This window comes from Salmo salar, chromosome ssa02, assembly GCF_905237065.1.
Source record: "Salmo salar chromosome ssa02, Ssal_v3.1, whole genome shotgun sequence".
NCBI lineage: Eukaryota > Metazoa > Chordata > Actinopteri > Salmoniformes > Salmonidae > Salmo > Salmo salar.
This window is the reverse complement of record NC_059443.1, coordinates 12996903-13010963: the sequence shown is the minus strand read 5'-3', so window position 1 is coordinate 13010963 and position 14061 is coordinate 12996903. Positions and strand designations below refer to the sequence as shown.

The following is a 14061-nucleotide window of genomic DNA, read 5'->3' as shown; positions in this document are numbered from 1 at the left end:
CTTTAGCTGCAGCAAAACTCTTTCAACAAAAATACTTTCCATTTGACCGGCCACATGAAGACACACCACAACTATCCAGCCCTGTTTGTGTTTTACAAGGTAGGGGAATCAAACGTGTGCAATCAAATACGTTTTGATCTTTTCAATCAAAGTGAAGACGTGTGGGTTTCCACTACCCTGCACCCGAACTCCCTCTGAGTCCTCATAATGATAGATGGGTTGCGTCTAGCCAATTAGATAAGTAGGAAGTGAGTGCGTAGTACAGTTCATGTCCTGTATTCTGAATAAATTAAGTCAGGCCTTTATTTGGCTCATTTGGGCAAAACCTGGTCATTACCGTCTCAGACATGGTCACAGACAGTCCTCTGGGTCTGTAGTCTGACGGAGGCTGAATAGCAGCACTAGTTATTAGCATGCCTAACAAATGTTTTATCCCCTAGCCCACTCTGCCCTTGCCTTCTGAATTCATTTAATTAATATGAAAACGGCTTCAATATTCATTTGACGACTTGGAACACTAATTGAATTGAGGTTACAAAAGAGCCTCAGAAAAGAAGGAAACTTCCAGTAATTGGATGTTCCGGGCGTGTTTGAGTTCTGATTCATTTGCCTCCGTCCCTCTTTCTCTCCCTCTCTGTCTCTCTGTAGTGTCTGTGTGTCAGACACTGTGATCTAAGCTGAGATAGGTGGGACCATGGTAGAGGGCATCAGAGCCTGACCTGTCCCTCTCCCTTCGCTACAGCTCAACACACTGATCTCAACAGTCAGGGACCACAGAAACAGAAAGAGAGAGACAGGCCACACTCTGATGCTCCTCAGACCATCTGAGGTCATACGTGTGTTCATCAAACTGAATTTATACCATGAACACACAAGGTACATGTGTTTCTGTGTGAGTGCTGGTGTGACCGAGCTGGGTTCTAACCCGGGTCTCCTGCCTCTGGGAACTAACACAAGCTGCTCCTGGAACCCAATCTGCTAAATTCCACACAGATGAAAGAGCAGCACCAGAGAGGATCTCACTTTAATCTTACAGGGGGGAAATAAAGCAAAACAGTTAAGCGCAAGGGCCTTAAATCTACAGAGAACACTGGAGAGAGCTAATCATTATTATTATTATGAGAGAGAGAGTCCGCCAGTCTGCTCCTCTTGTCCACATGAGTTTTAAAAGTAGATCCCCTCAGACTGTATCTGTGAATGGGTTCCACTAATAGCTTCACAACCATGTTAATTCACTCTGTAATTACAAGGACTAGGGTTTACCATCCCATGTTAGCTTTGATGTACCAGACTGAGTTTGCATATGAAACATTCTGAAGAATCCACTTGTTTGTGGAGATGGGGGAGTGAGGGGAGGTGGAGTGAACGGGAAGGACGGCTGGGTTGTGATTTTTGTTTTGCTCTAACGTTTATCTCTCTCTCTCTGAGCTAGCAAAAGGCTTGCCCCGACTTAGGAGAGGCTGTGGTCCAAAGCAGCTTAACACAGATATACAATACATCAGATGTATGCAGTTTGGCCAGTTTATCTGATAACCTGTTAGTATGGAGTCAGGATTCAGGACAGCAGAGCCACCCACCACATAACTCTCTCTCTCCCATGTTGTCTCACTCCCATTCTCTCCCATGTTGTCTCACTCCCATTCTCTCTCATGTTCTCTCTCCCATTCTCTCCCATGTTCTCTCTCTCCCATTCTCTCTCATGTTCTCCCTCTCCCATTCTCTCTCATGTTCTCTCTCTCCCATTCTCTCCCATGTTCTCCCTGTCCCATTCTCTCTCATGTTCTCTCTCTCCCATTCTCTCTCATGTTCTCCCTCTCCCATTCTCTCTCATGTTCTCTCTCTCCCATGTTCTCTCTCTCCCATTCTCTCTCATGTTCTCTCTCTCCCATTCTCTCCCATGTTCTCTCTCTCCCATTCTCTCTCATGTTCTCTCTCTCCCATGTTCTCTCTCTCCCATGTTCTCCCTCTCCCATTCTCTCTCATGTTCTCTCACTCCCATTCTCTACCATGTTCTCTCTCATGTTCTCTTTATCTCCATCTCACTGATGGCTCTCCCTGTCACACACACACAGGTTGGAAGAAAGCCACAGCAGTGTAAACATGCTCAGATGAGGACCATATTTATGGTCAGGTGTTTAAAAGCGGTCCCAGCTGTGACTGTCTGCTATTTTAAGCCTCCATCTCTCCAATTTGTCTGCTGCACGGCACGCAACCGACTTTCCCACGTTTGTGTAGCGCTGACAACTGTAGCCAAGCATAGTTCTTCAGTGACTCGCTGAGTCTGACAGTGTTTAATAGCACACAAAGGAAAGCTACGCTGCTTTCTCATTCAACATTTTTACCCATGCAGGCAGGGTCTTTCAGTAAAAGGGGAGTGTGTTGTCTACTAGCCATCTACTGGTAATACTACAGTTCTCTTGGATAGTGTTCTGTGTGGATACTAAGAATAGGACCAGGGAAGAAGAGGGAACCTGGAAATGCTAGCCTATTTCTTATTGTATTATGACATCTGTAAAAAAAGAACCACAGTATTGTTGTGGAGAATAGCATGGGGTTGTAGACAGCTGGGGTATTAAGCAATATTACAGCGGATAGAATTATAGGACGAGAGAGGAGCTCAGAGAATTAGGGAAAGTCTCTCCTCCGAGGTACATAACCCTGTTGCCTGGCAACGGGCGGTACTTTGCTGGCAGTGTGGAAGGAGCCGGCGATGTCACAGGAGATTACAATGAAAATGTATTTGCAGCTTCATAAACCCAGTGGAGTAATTACCCCCGCTAGTTGGTTTAGTCATCCAGATCCATTAAACACGGATGCCTTGTCATCACCTTTCCATCCCACTAAAAGAGCAGCTCACACAAGGCCACGAGGACCACTGACAACTCAATGACTCACCTTCTAGGCAGCACCTCTCTGGGTTGAGATGGTCAGAGAGAGGGTATTATCAAGAAGGACCAGAGCATTGCCCTGAACTGAAGTAGCGTTGATACAGAGAAGTGGGATCCAGAACCTTTCTCACCCAGAGGATTGGAAAGCGAGAAGCCGGCTTGGGGGTCAGGTTGCTGGCAGGCTGTGTCCATTGCAGCTAAGACCGCCCTCAAGCAAAGTGTGCGTCAGATTCTAATTTGTGCTCTGCCTTAATCCCAAACCTACCTTCCCTCTTTGACCATGCTGTATTTGAAGCTGTGAAGCGATGGAGCCTTGCGTCTCAGTCTCCCAGACTGCATCACTCACCTCACCTGGTGGCCCAGTTCAGGTTGACAGGAGAGACTAGAGACCCTGGCTGCCTTGGTTGGAGAAGCTCCGTCGCTCCAGGCTCCATTGTCAGAGAGATGATACTGAGATCCCCCCTGGCCCTGGCTCCATAACCCCTGTACTGGGTTTTACTCCCTCTCAGCCTCCTGTCCTGCAGTCAGCCCCCTTTGTTCTGCATGCATGCCTGGGCTCAGGCTCTATACACTAAGCTGGAGATCACAGGCAGAAACACTCTCCTGTCAAGTGGGAACCAGTCCTTGGCTGCCTTGTCTCCCCACCTCTTCCTGTTTCTGAGCTGGACTAAGGAGATGTTATCACGTGCAAAAGGCTGGTGTTGTAATAAAGCACCTGCTCCAGATATAAACCACTATAGGGGCAGCACTGTCTCCCTGCTGCTGTTGATTTTCCAACGTAACGTCAGACGTCTACCAGACCTGGGTTCAAATAGGATTTGTTTTCTTTCAAATACTTTAGCTGAGCTTGATTGAGTTTGCCTGGCGCAATGGGAACCAATAGAATAGTCCCAAAAGTTTTCAGAACCCTGCCCATCTGGCTCAAACAAACACTGAAGTATTTGAAACCAGGTTTGCTGCGGTCCTGCGGTGTAGGAGGCCTCTCTAATGTAACAGTAGGCAGGGGAGGGAACAAACACCTGTTTTCCATTAGCACACAGACATTCCTCTATCTGCCTCCATTTTGTGTGTGCTCCAATGTAGGCTAGCTTTTAAAGCACCAGTGAGTGAATTGTCTGTTCGTTCAGTAGTAACTATGCCTGGCTACATCCTATAGAAATATAACCCCAATGAGTTGTGAAACCTGATCCATTGTGTTTGTAGTGTGTACTTGGTCATTCTGTCTTTGTTTTTTCCCAGATCCCAGCTACTACAGAGAGTTTGTGGTACAGCTCGGCTGAGGGTCAAGAGCTGGTCCATGTTCTTCAGAGACTGAGTCATTCTGCCAGGTGTGTATTCAACAGACTCTCTCCAGTCTCCACTCTGATCCCTCTCTAGAACTCCAGCTTTGTCCTCGGGGCTCTGCTTTGATCCATTCACGTGGGAGGCCAAGGCAGGGTTGTGCGATGAAAGATTCCTTGAGCCCGTTGCGGCTCGAACTGGGGATAGTGGCCCATTGTTGGGCTGCTAGAGGCCTCCCTCCCTTTCTGAAATGGAAAAACAATCCCTTTGAAGTTGCCTAGCCAGGCTTATGAAGCAGAGCTTTGGACAATATTGGGGTTTGGGGCAAAGTGGCGGTGAAATTCCAAACTTCTCTCCATGTGACTGCTGGACTACGTCACCACCTCGCTCACCATGGCAACCAAGGGGAATTTATTTTCTTTTGAGATCCTTAAAGGGGCAATCAGCAATTGCTACATACATTTGAATAGATCTTATGCCTCATGAGCTTTGTTCTAACTGTTCTACACCATCAGAACCCAAAATAAGCATGTTTTACTGTAAAAAAAAAAAAACTAGCCTCAACATTTAATTATAATTTTGATGTCAATCCTTGCATCCATGGCTCTGAATTTGAGTGATTACATTTCTCCTGCCTCATCCGCCAGCTTCTTACTGAACCGGGGAGGGGCTTCATCATTTCTCCTGCCTCATCCGCCAGCTTTTTACTGAACCGGGGAGGGGCTTCATCATTTCTCCTGCCTCATCCGCCAGCTTTTTACTGAACCGGGGAGGGGCTTCATCATTTCTCCTGCCTCATCCGCCAGCTTTTTACTGAACGGGGAGGGGCTTCATCGTTCTACTGCTGATTGCCATAGTGTGACCGTCAGGAGGACTGGAGGTGCATAGCTTGTTCAACTCTGTAGAAAGTAGACATAACAGGACTCTACATTATTGGGCAAGACAGTCATAATCTAAGATTTAGTGAATTAGTCACCTACAAGTAGCCAAATTAAAATGTGGCCTTTTGAAGATGGGAGAAATGAGACAGCTTCATCATGGAGACTAATGAGAGCAGTGTTTGAAATTGAATATAGGCTACAAGAAGTATTTATCAAAGCCTAGTTCTTCACAATGGAGGGCTCTGCTGATGGAATTAACAGGATTGAGTTTTACTGGCTCCATGTAATGGTTGTTAGGGAGGAAAACTGAGGTTGAGGAGAAGAGATCACCACATCTGTCCATTGTCCTCATCTCTTCCCAGGTCCCATGCTGATGTTGCTGTGGTTTCACTGGCAGCAGAGATCCTGACAGGGATTGGATTCTAGAATGTTGATTCATCAGCAACACAGGCTTGGCTTCTAGAAGGACCATAATTCACATCAGTGATCAGCAACCGTGTCTCCAGTATACTGTCTTGCTCTATAGCTTTATAATAAAACTGGCATCCATTGTGGTTTTGCTTTCCATTCTAATATCACTTTAGATTTTTTTTAAAGGATGTGCAAGTTGAGTACAAACAAAGGACACATTTGCCCCATGTAGCCTAACGACCTGAAAACTAGTCAGTTCCATAAACCACCAAGACAGAGCTGAAATTAAAGTCCATTTTTATTGTTTAGCCATGTCATGACCATGTCTCCAATAAGCACAGCAGGCTACAATAATTAGGGATTCTTTTCACCTCCTTGAACAGCTATCAACTAAAAGACACTTAAAAAAAGAAACTGCTGCCCTCCCCACAGACCCTTTGGAACAGTTGTGACACTACAAACAGTGCACACTTAAAGCAAGAAAATATTTGGACCATTTCCAATTCTTGGTTTTATACAAAAGCTACACAATGTTACACTTGATCAGAATACAATGCAACTGATTATTAGTGTTCTACACCATATCATTTTAATTGGAGCATTACCACTATAACTTAACACTACGAGAGAGACTTAGAATGGATACAAATTACTGCAGAAAAGACAGGTGAGTATAATAACAAGCTATATCAGTACCATTACAGACTGAAGAATCATACAAAATAAAATGTAAAAAAATACAGACCAGGGTTTTAAATTCCATCTTTAGATCCACTCTTCAGCGTCATTTTCTTTGAGTAACCCACTCCAGGAATTCCTTTAACGCAGTTTTAACTCCCACAAAAGACCAGAACAAAGTTTTACTTCCACTCCACGTGTTCCCATAGGAAACTCAGCTTTCAGTAGTGTGTCAGGCACTTTCTGAGATACTAGCCCACTTTCAAAAACCTCCCAGCAACTTCTCCAGCCAAATCACAATGCAGGTTCATTCAGATCAGACGATACACCTGGAGAGGCGGAGAGGAGAGGCACCGGTATTACTATGGGACCACACAGCATGAAGAGAAGCTAGAAGAGCAGAGTTAGAAACTTCAGCCACAGTAGTAGAAGTCCAAGCATGCACCAGCCTGTCACCGCCAAACACAGCCGTGGTGCCTAGTCTTAACACAGCTCCTTACCTAAAAAGTAGTCTATTTACAGGTCAGTATCAAACCAAGCCAACTGATTGCTGTCGCCTGGGGGAAGCCCATCGATCAGGTCTTGGGCGTGGCCCAGGTCGGGCAGCCCGTCAACTGGGTATTCAGGGCCTGGGTGGTGGGCACCCATGTCATGGTCCATCATGGAGTCCATACCCATGGAGTCCTGCCCATATCCCCCAGAGTGGAAGGAGCGATAGCTAGGGTCTGCCAATGGAAGTGATGGAGGGAGCACACACACTTGTTAGAGAGCTTATTAAAACAAGCACCACACAGTAGTAGGATCAAAACAACCAATCATAATCCTCAGCCAATCACAGTACCAAACAAAGCCACTACAAATCCAAACTACTTGGTCTGCAATCTAAAGTGGACTGCTGTGCTGCTGACCAGTTGCAAGCTTTAGCTAGCACACTGGGGCCAAGGGGAGTTAATGTCAGGGGATTGCTGCTGGAGGAGCCCAGGTGCTGGCTGAGAGCTGGGCTGTTATGTGAGCAGCAGTTTGAGAGCTGCACACCAGGACAAGGCACCATGAGACAGTGCTTACCTTCTTGACGGTAGCCCAGGGCATCTCCCTGAGCTCCGATGTCCAGGCCCAGATCTCCTGTCTAGAGAAAGACCAGAGAACACAACATCAGGAACAAGGGTCACATCACTAACAGCCCTGAGGTGTTCTGCCTAGAAGTTCTGTCATGAGCCATTAACACAAGACACTTCCTCAGTAAATACAGGGCTCCTGGCTCCAGATCCAAGCGCATATAATACTATAAAAGAACTTTAAAGTATGACACTTCATGTAATTTGGCATGGCTCCCCAGTGTCTCCCAGGCTGCTTCTCAATTGGCACCTTAATCCCTTTATTGTGCACAACTTTTGACCAAGGCCCATAGGCCGTGTGCCATTTGAGATGCAGCAGACAGAAGTGACTAAACAGCAGCGCACCTCGTTCCAGGTCATAGGCTCCGTCCTGAACAGGGAGCTGGTGAGCTCCACAGACAGACGCTTCTTATAGTCCTGGGGCTTGTCTTCAGACATACGGAACAGAACGGCAGCAGCATAGGTGGCTGAGGAGAGAACACAAACAGGGTTGAGTTGTCTTACTTAACCATCCATAGAAAGTAATGCACCAACGGCTGGCTAGACAGATCCTTCTGGACAGAGGCCTAAACCATAGATATTCTAGAATTCCCATGACTGACATACACCTGCATAGCTCTAGAATGGCAACTATTTTCATTTATTTGTGGGCTAAACAATCATAAGAGTTCTGAGGCGCCAACAGAGATGGTTGTGGACCGAGGCCTGTTAACTCACCCACGCCCTCGTTTCTGGAGTGAAGCAGCTCTGTGAGGGGGGCGGTGGCACCCTCAGCCTCGATGGCCTCCGCTGCCTCCTTGTCCTGGGCCAACTCACACAGAACTCCTGCAGCCACACGCTGAATGTTCTCAATGGGAGAATACAACAGCTGCAGCAACAAGAGAGGAGGAAGGTACAGGAGTTGCAAAAATCAGATTAGTTATAAAAATATAAAAAAGGGTGGTTCAAATTGGATAGAAAAATATTTAAAATCTGTAGTTGTGGGGAGCAGTAAATGTAAGTTTCTTAGAGGTCTTACCTGGACAAAGAGTGGAATGGTGTTGAGTCCTCTGATGACGATTCTGTTGTGGACGTCTCTAGCCAGGATGTGCAGAGCTCCAGTACAGCCCTCCACAATCTCCTCCATACGAACTCCCTCCTGTGGTGCAGGACAACCGTTAGTTCAGACTACAGAGAGCATTGAGGAAACCTGTGTGCTTATTGGGAGACAGATGCACTGTGTGGAGGTGTATGTTACGCTTGTGTGTCTTACCACAAACTGCTGCTGGGTGCCTCCCATGGAGGTGCGTCTCTGGGTGTCCTGGTGGGCTCTGACCAGCAGCTGCACCAGTCTGGGGATGGCCCCCTGCTCACGCAGAGGGGCATGGTTGGCTGGACACAGAGCCAGGTTACGGATTAGGCCCACAGTGGCCTGGAAGGAAGAGATCACGTTTCATTTCCAAGTCAGGGAACTCAGTCTACAGATGAAAAGGCTCTGCTACTAACTTGATGTGGAAACAAATTGATTGGCCACATCCCATTTTCATAAGTCAAACATTACCTTGATGAGGGGCCAGTGGGAGGGGGGATGCAGCAGCTTGACCACCACAGGCAGGCCGTAGTGAAGCCGCACGGCATTCTGGGCCATCTCAGCATCCTGGTGGCGGCTGGTGAGGTGGCGCAGGGCGCAGATGGCCGGCTCAGTGATGTCCTCGCGGTCTCCGGCACGCAGCACGGTACGGACCAGTGCCTCAATCCCCCCAACCTGACACACCATCATCTTGTTCTTGTAGTTGTTGCAGGTGAGGTTGGACAGGATGCCGGCAGCACACGTCACCACGTTGATGTCATCAGAGCCCAGGAGCTGGACCAGGGTCCCCAGCAGACCTTCCATACCCTCCTGTTAGAGGAAAGGAATACACCGGCATGTCTCATCCAGACCAACACAGCTAACCACCAGACAGCCTTACACTGATCGCTTCTTCTCAGAGAGATGCTTACACTAATTCCTCTTCTTCAGGTGGGTTTAACTCTTTACTTTAATGAGCCTTTAGTAAGTCAGCTGAACTTTAAGGGTGCGATGAGCTGGGCTGTAGATGAAGTGGGCTCTGACTAGCCACAGCTCCAACACAGAAAGGCAGGAAGGACTACTTTTACCTGCATCACATCTACTTCAGCTAAGGTCGTCTTCTCCATGGAAAAAGGCAGGGAGACAGAAAGAGAGCTCTTATGTAGGAAGAATTCAGGAAGGAAAGGTGTAGGAAAGAGGAACAGAGGTGTGCTAGTGGGGGACGGCTCCTCACCTGTTTGGTGGCAGCGTCTGACAGGTTCCTGAGGGTCCACAGGCAGTTCTGGACTAGTCTCTGACTGGGGTCTGTGAGGTGAAGCCCAAGTGCCTGCATACCACCTGGAGAAACACACAGCCTTTAGCCCAGCTCACTGAGTATCAGTGGAGAGCCAACTGAACTAAAGTGAGCAAGATAAGAACCCACTTTGCATGTTAGGTAATAACAGGCAGACTCAATAAAATGGTCCATAAATAAAAGGTAGTACGTACCAGCCTCTACGATGGCAGGCTTGTTGCTGGAGCAGACAGAGAGCACTTTGAGAACTCTACTGGTAGTCCACAACAGCTTTTCATATGTGTAGGTCCTCATGATGTTGACCAAGGCCTGGGGCCCACCGCTGGCCAGGATGATAAGCTGGGAGGGGGTAGCATCAAAGATGTTTAAAATACACCAAGATGGATCACAATCAATGCCTGAATTAAGGGACAGAGCGAAGCATCAAAGTTGTCTACAACCAAGACATCAGTAAATTAAAATCAGTAAGTTCCTTACCTTGCTTTCTTGGTTGCCGTAGGCAAGGATCTGAAGGCAATCTGTTGTGATGGCAAGGAATTTGACGTTTGTCTTGTTGAGCAAGGCCACCATTTTCTGCAGGCCGCCGGCCAGGCGCACGGCCATCTTGGCACCCTCCTGGTGGAGCAGCAGGTTGTGTAGGGTGGTGATGGCGTAGAACAGCACCGAGTCCACTGGGGACCTGAGGAGACAGTTTTAAGTTGGAAGGTACCAAATGCTAACTGAACACACAGGAAGGTAACTGTAGTGACAAACTACATGGCAGAGAAAGTAGCTAAAGAAAAATCAGGGCTGTTTGAGAGGGAACCGTTAGAGCAGCATTTCCCCCAACTCAGTCCTGGGGACCCCAAGATGGTGCGCATTTTGGTTTTTGCCTTAACACGACAGCTGATAAAATAAATCAAAGCTTGACTTGTTGGTTATACAACTCAGCTGTGTAGCGCTAGAGCAACAAAAAAAAAGTCAGTTTGGGAAATACTGAGTTAGAGCAAGACGTTGCACACAATCTAATCTTGACCACATAATGAACAGTTAGTGAGATGCAGGGGGACTTGTAGATCAGTGATTCTGTGCAGTCCACCTTAAAACAACTTCCTTAGAAACTCAAGACAGGTCAGGTTACAGTCCAAGGGCTGACCGACATACCCAAGCATTTTGACAAGGGCAGGGATGCCCCCAGACTTGAAGATGGCCAGCAGACCCTCTCTGTGGTGGGACAGGTTGTGCAGGGTGCCGGCGGTGCAGCGGGCTGTCTCCACATCGTTGGTGTTCTGCATGGTGCGCACGATTGCCGACACCATCTGGGGGGAGCGCATGATGGCGTGGCGGCTAGCCTCCTTCTTGGACAGCTGGTGTACCATCACTGCAGCCTTGTTCACCACCACCTGGAGGAATGAAGACAGGAGAAGAGGTCAGGACAGAACTCTATATAACCTAACACCATTAAGTCAGGTGCATTTCCTAGTTGGTTGGGGACCGAAGCGGGCCGGTTGCGGTTAGCTATACGCACCTGGTCCTCGTCGTTGAGTAGTTTGGTCAGCTCAGGGATGGCGCGGGTGGCCAGCTCTGCGTCATCCTGGTAGTTGATGAGGTTCACCACAGCATGCTTCAGCATCTGAGAGGGCTCAGCCAGCCGCTGCACGTTGGTTGGGTGGGCCCCATCAAACTGGGTGGAGGGGAGCTGCATGCCCTCGTCCAGGGTCTCTGGAAACATGGCCGCACGCACCCTCTGGGCTCTGGTCATGGCATACTGCCCATCAATGTCTGGAGAGAGAGGTTAGGTCAGAGCACCTTCTAAGATGGTGGCCAGATTCCTCTGAAGAGGAGTCGGAGCCAAAGCTGAGGTTTGTCAGTAGAATGAAGTACTAACTACTACCCATTGACTTCATACCATGTGACATGTTCAAAATCCCAGTCAAGCATTCCCATGGTATTGTAGTGTCATTTTTTTACCTGACACTTGGTCTTGTGTGAAGGACTGAGAGAAGCCCTGCTCCCACTCGTACAGCACCTGGTTATCCACATCCTCCTCCTCTGGGTTGCCCTTCCCACTCAGGGAGGGGGCGGTGGTGGTAGCCCCTGAGTGGATACCAGAGTCCAGGTATGACTGCTGCTGCCAGTGGCTCACTGCAGCCTTTCGGTCAGGCTCCATGGCCATGTCCAGCTCCATCAGATCAGCTAGACGTTAGAAAACAACCAGCGTTAGGTTACCTGGAGGCAGTTCAACCAGAGAGGAAGACCGTTGAATTAAAACAAATCTGTGCTAGCAATGTTTAAGTTATTCTAAAAAGCTGAATACTTACACTGGGAAGCCATGTTACGTTCAAAAACCACAGCCTGCACAGCTTCCAGATCTGAAAGTAACAGAACAGCAAAGTTCATTCATATAGTCGTTTCCACCTCAGCTCATGCCAAAACAAATAGCACAAAGCAACCTTTTCATTGGACCAGCTAAATTCCAGCGGAAGGAAAAAACAGAATCAGGGTTATATTACCTAGACATCAAATGAACTGCTAACTTAGTGATTCATACATTTAGCCACCAACTTGGCAGCTAAACTAATGGAGGCCAAATCAAAACAGTGGGGAATGGGGGGGTGGGATGTCAAAGACACCAAAAAAAATAAAAAAATAAAGGCAGATTGTCTTCATTTGAGGATTGCTACCAATCTGTTAAGTACAGTCCCTTGGAGTAATAAACAAGAATTCCAAAGAGAGTTCTGTTAGACCCTATATTCTGGGTTCTAGAAGAACAAATCAAGCTTTATTTATACACCACATTTCAGACACCTCAATAAAAGCTGAAATATTTACTACAAACAATATCTTTTAAAATAAGACAAACTGAACTAAAAAAGTACCGTGAGGAAATGTGAAGCCAAAGGATTTTGATAGCACCATAAGTGACAGTGATGTAAAAATATTAAAAACTGCATGTTGCAGCACAACAATCTATGAACCCCTCAACCAATGAATGTAACATGATCCCTCACAGGTCCGATGCAAAACACTAGGGCCATGAGGATACCAGTATCACCATACAAGTATTGTGGCAAGGAAACTAAATATGAAGCAGATTTAATATTTAGGAAAACAGCCATAATGTTGGAAACAAATGTCATCCAAAGTCAGATGTATTTTCCAAGCTATAGCACAATATTTTAATATGTTTTTTTTAAGGACCGAAACTTGTGTCTTATGTATTTGACGCAAACATTTTTATTTTGTGACACTGGTATCCTCCCAGCCCAACAAAACACCTTGCTACAGCATTAGCAGGACACATGGCAGAGATAGCATCACAGCTGTGTTTTAGTTTATACAAGTGTAATGAATTCCACTCAAATTATAGTAATTTCTACCACAGTACCCCCCCCCCCCAAAAAAAAACAGGATCTCCCAGTATCACCAGACCCTCTGGTGGGCAAATTAAAACCCACATGCAGAGCAGTAGCTACACTGACGGAATGAGATTGGAAGACAGTTAGCGTTGCTCACTACCCAGTTTGGGTCATTATCAGAACCCAGCAGCAGACAATGAGTCAGTTTAATAAACTGCAGCAAACCAATCAATATCCAAAACCATCCCTGGCAATTCAATCTGATTGCTTCAATTTAAACTGTAAAGAGCAGTATGAATCACAGAGTTGGAGGCTGCACTTTTCAAAGGGGCTATGATGGGATACTTGTCCTCATACCCATGTTAAATAGTCACTCACAGTTTGGAGATTATTCAGCACATCTGCTTGCAATGCATGCACTAAAAGGTTAGTAGTCAAAACGGCAGACATCTGTGGTGGAGGGGGTCTGAAAACACTACTATATTGCCCTGGGCTAAAGACACTGGAACCTAATAGGCTGTTTCAAGGGACATGGATTCCTATGGCACCAGAAGATCAACAGTTCGAGGAACATTGCAAATTAATCTAAGGTTGCCTATCTAGGATACAACCAAGCCTACCGACATAATGGTAAACATATGGAAAGCAATTGAGAAATTCAGAGGAGAACATATGGAAATCTTTAGTTCCCTAACCATTACTATATGTCTGTTTAAAAAGACAACCACCAAGTTAAATGTAGCAACATATCAACGTGGCTGTCAGAGAAACTACCAGAGAAAGCTTGGTAGCTGCTCTATTGTGAGCTGAATTTGAGACCACAATCTCTCCCCTCTCAGAGCAATGTGCACAGTCAGCAGTCACAACTACTAATTCCTGGTCCAGTTTGGCCTACTGTGCATACTACCATGGCCAAATTCTCTTAGAGCCTGTAGCCATTCAATTGCAGCTAAGATTATAACTAACCACCCATCAATAAATATGATTAATGAAAATACATGACAATGTCAAACAAGAACATCTGTCTTCGCAAACAAGTCTTGTTTACTGTATTAGGCTACTACTCGTCATTGCCTGGAGTTAAATCAAAGCAAATAGATTGGAACTCTTGCAACGAATTTAACCGT

The 14061-nt window shown here is 46.6% G+C and overlaps 2 protein-coding genes across 7 annotated transcripts in view; one reads left to right on the top strand and one right to left on the bottom strand.

Moving 5' to 3' along the window:
* LOC106595924 (serine/threonine-protein kinase ULK4) overlaps nucleotides 1–5604 on the top strand; it is a 185734-nt gene extending 180130 nt beyond the window's left edge. Inside the window, exons 36-37 of the mRNA XM_045697923.1 lie at nucleotides 4128–4216; nucleotides 5413–5604. Of these exons, the coding sequence (XP_045553879.1) occupies nucleotides 4128–4216; nucleotides 5413–5476 (153 nt within the window). The 3' untranslated portion in view covers nucleotides 5477–5604. The remainder of the gene's footprint in view (nucleotides 1–4127; nucleotides 4217–5412) is intronic.
* Nucleotides 5605–5741: 137 nt separating this feature from the next.
* The window catches only part of ctnnb1 (catenin (cadherin-associated protein), beta 1), a 32465-nt gene continuing 24145 nt past the window's right edge, over nucleotides 5742–14061 (bottom strand). For 4 of the 6 annotated variants that reach the window (XM_045696240.1, XM_045696243.1, XM_045696239.1 and 1 more), the window contains exons 2-17: nucleotides 11897–11947; nucleotides 11547–11771; nucleotides 11104–11357; nucleotides 10740–10978; nucleotides 10074–10275; nucleotides 9791–9935; nucleotides 9537–9640; nucleotides 9391–9420; nucleotides 8795–9133; nucleotides 8507–8665; nucleotides 8273–8392; nucleotides 7972–8122; nucleotides 7600–7721; nucleotides 7205–7265; nucleotides 6640–6864; nucleotides 6258–6468 (exon numbers count right to left, since the gene is read on the bottom strand). In XM_045696240.1, coding sequence (XP_045552196.1) covers nucleotides 6656–6864; nucleotides 7205–7265; nucleotides 7600–7721; nucleotides 7972–8122; nucleotides 8273–8392; nucleotides 8507–8665; nucleotides 8795–9133; nucleotides 9391–9420; nucleotides 9537–9640; nucleotides 9791–9935; nucleotides 10074–10275; nucleotides 10740–10978; nucleotides 11104–11357; nucleotides 11547–11771; nucleotides 11897–11909 — 2373 coding nt within the window. In that variant the 5' untranslated portion in view covers nucleotides 11910–11947 and the 3' untranslated portion in view covers nucleotides 6258–6468; nucleotides 6640–6655. Of the gene's footprint in view, nucleotides 6469–6639; nucleotides 6865–7204; nucleotides 7266–7599; nucleotides 7722–7971; nucleotides 8123–8272; nucleotides 8393–8506; nucleotides 8666–8794; nucleotides 9134–9390; nucleotides 9421–9536; nucleotides 9641–9790; nucleotides 9936–10073; nucleotides 10276–10739; nucleotides 10979–11103; nucleotides 11358–11546; nucleotides 11772–11896; nucleotides 11948–14061 lie in introns of all 6 variants that reach the window. The other 2 variants (XM_045696248.1, NM_001173938.1) reach the window with 2 other exon arrangements.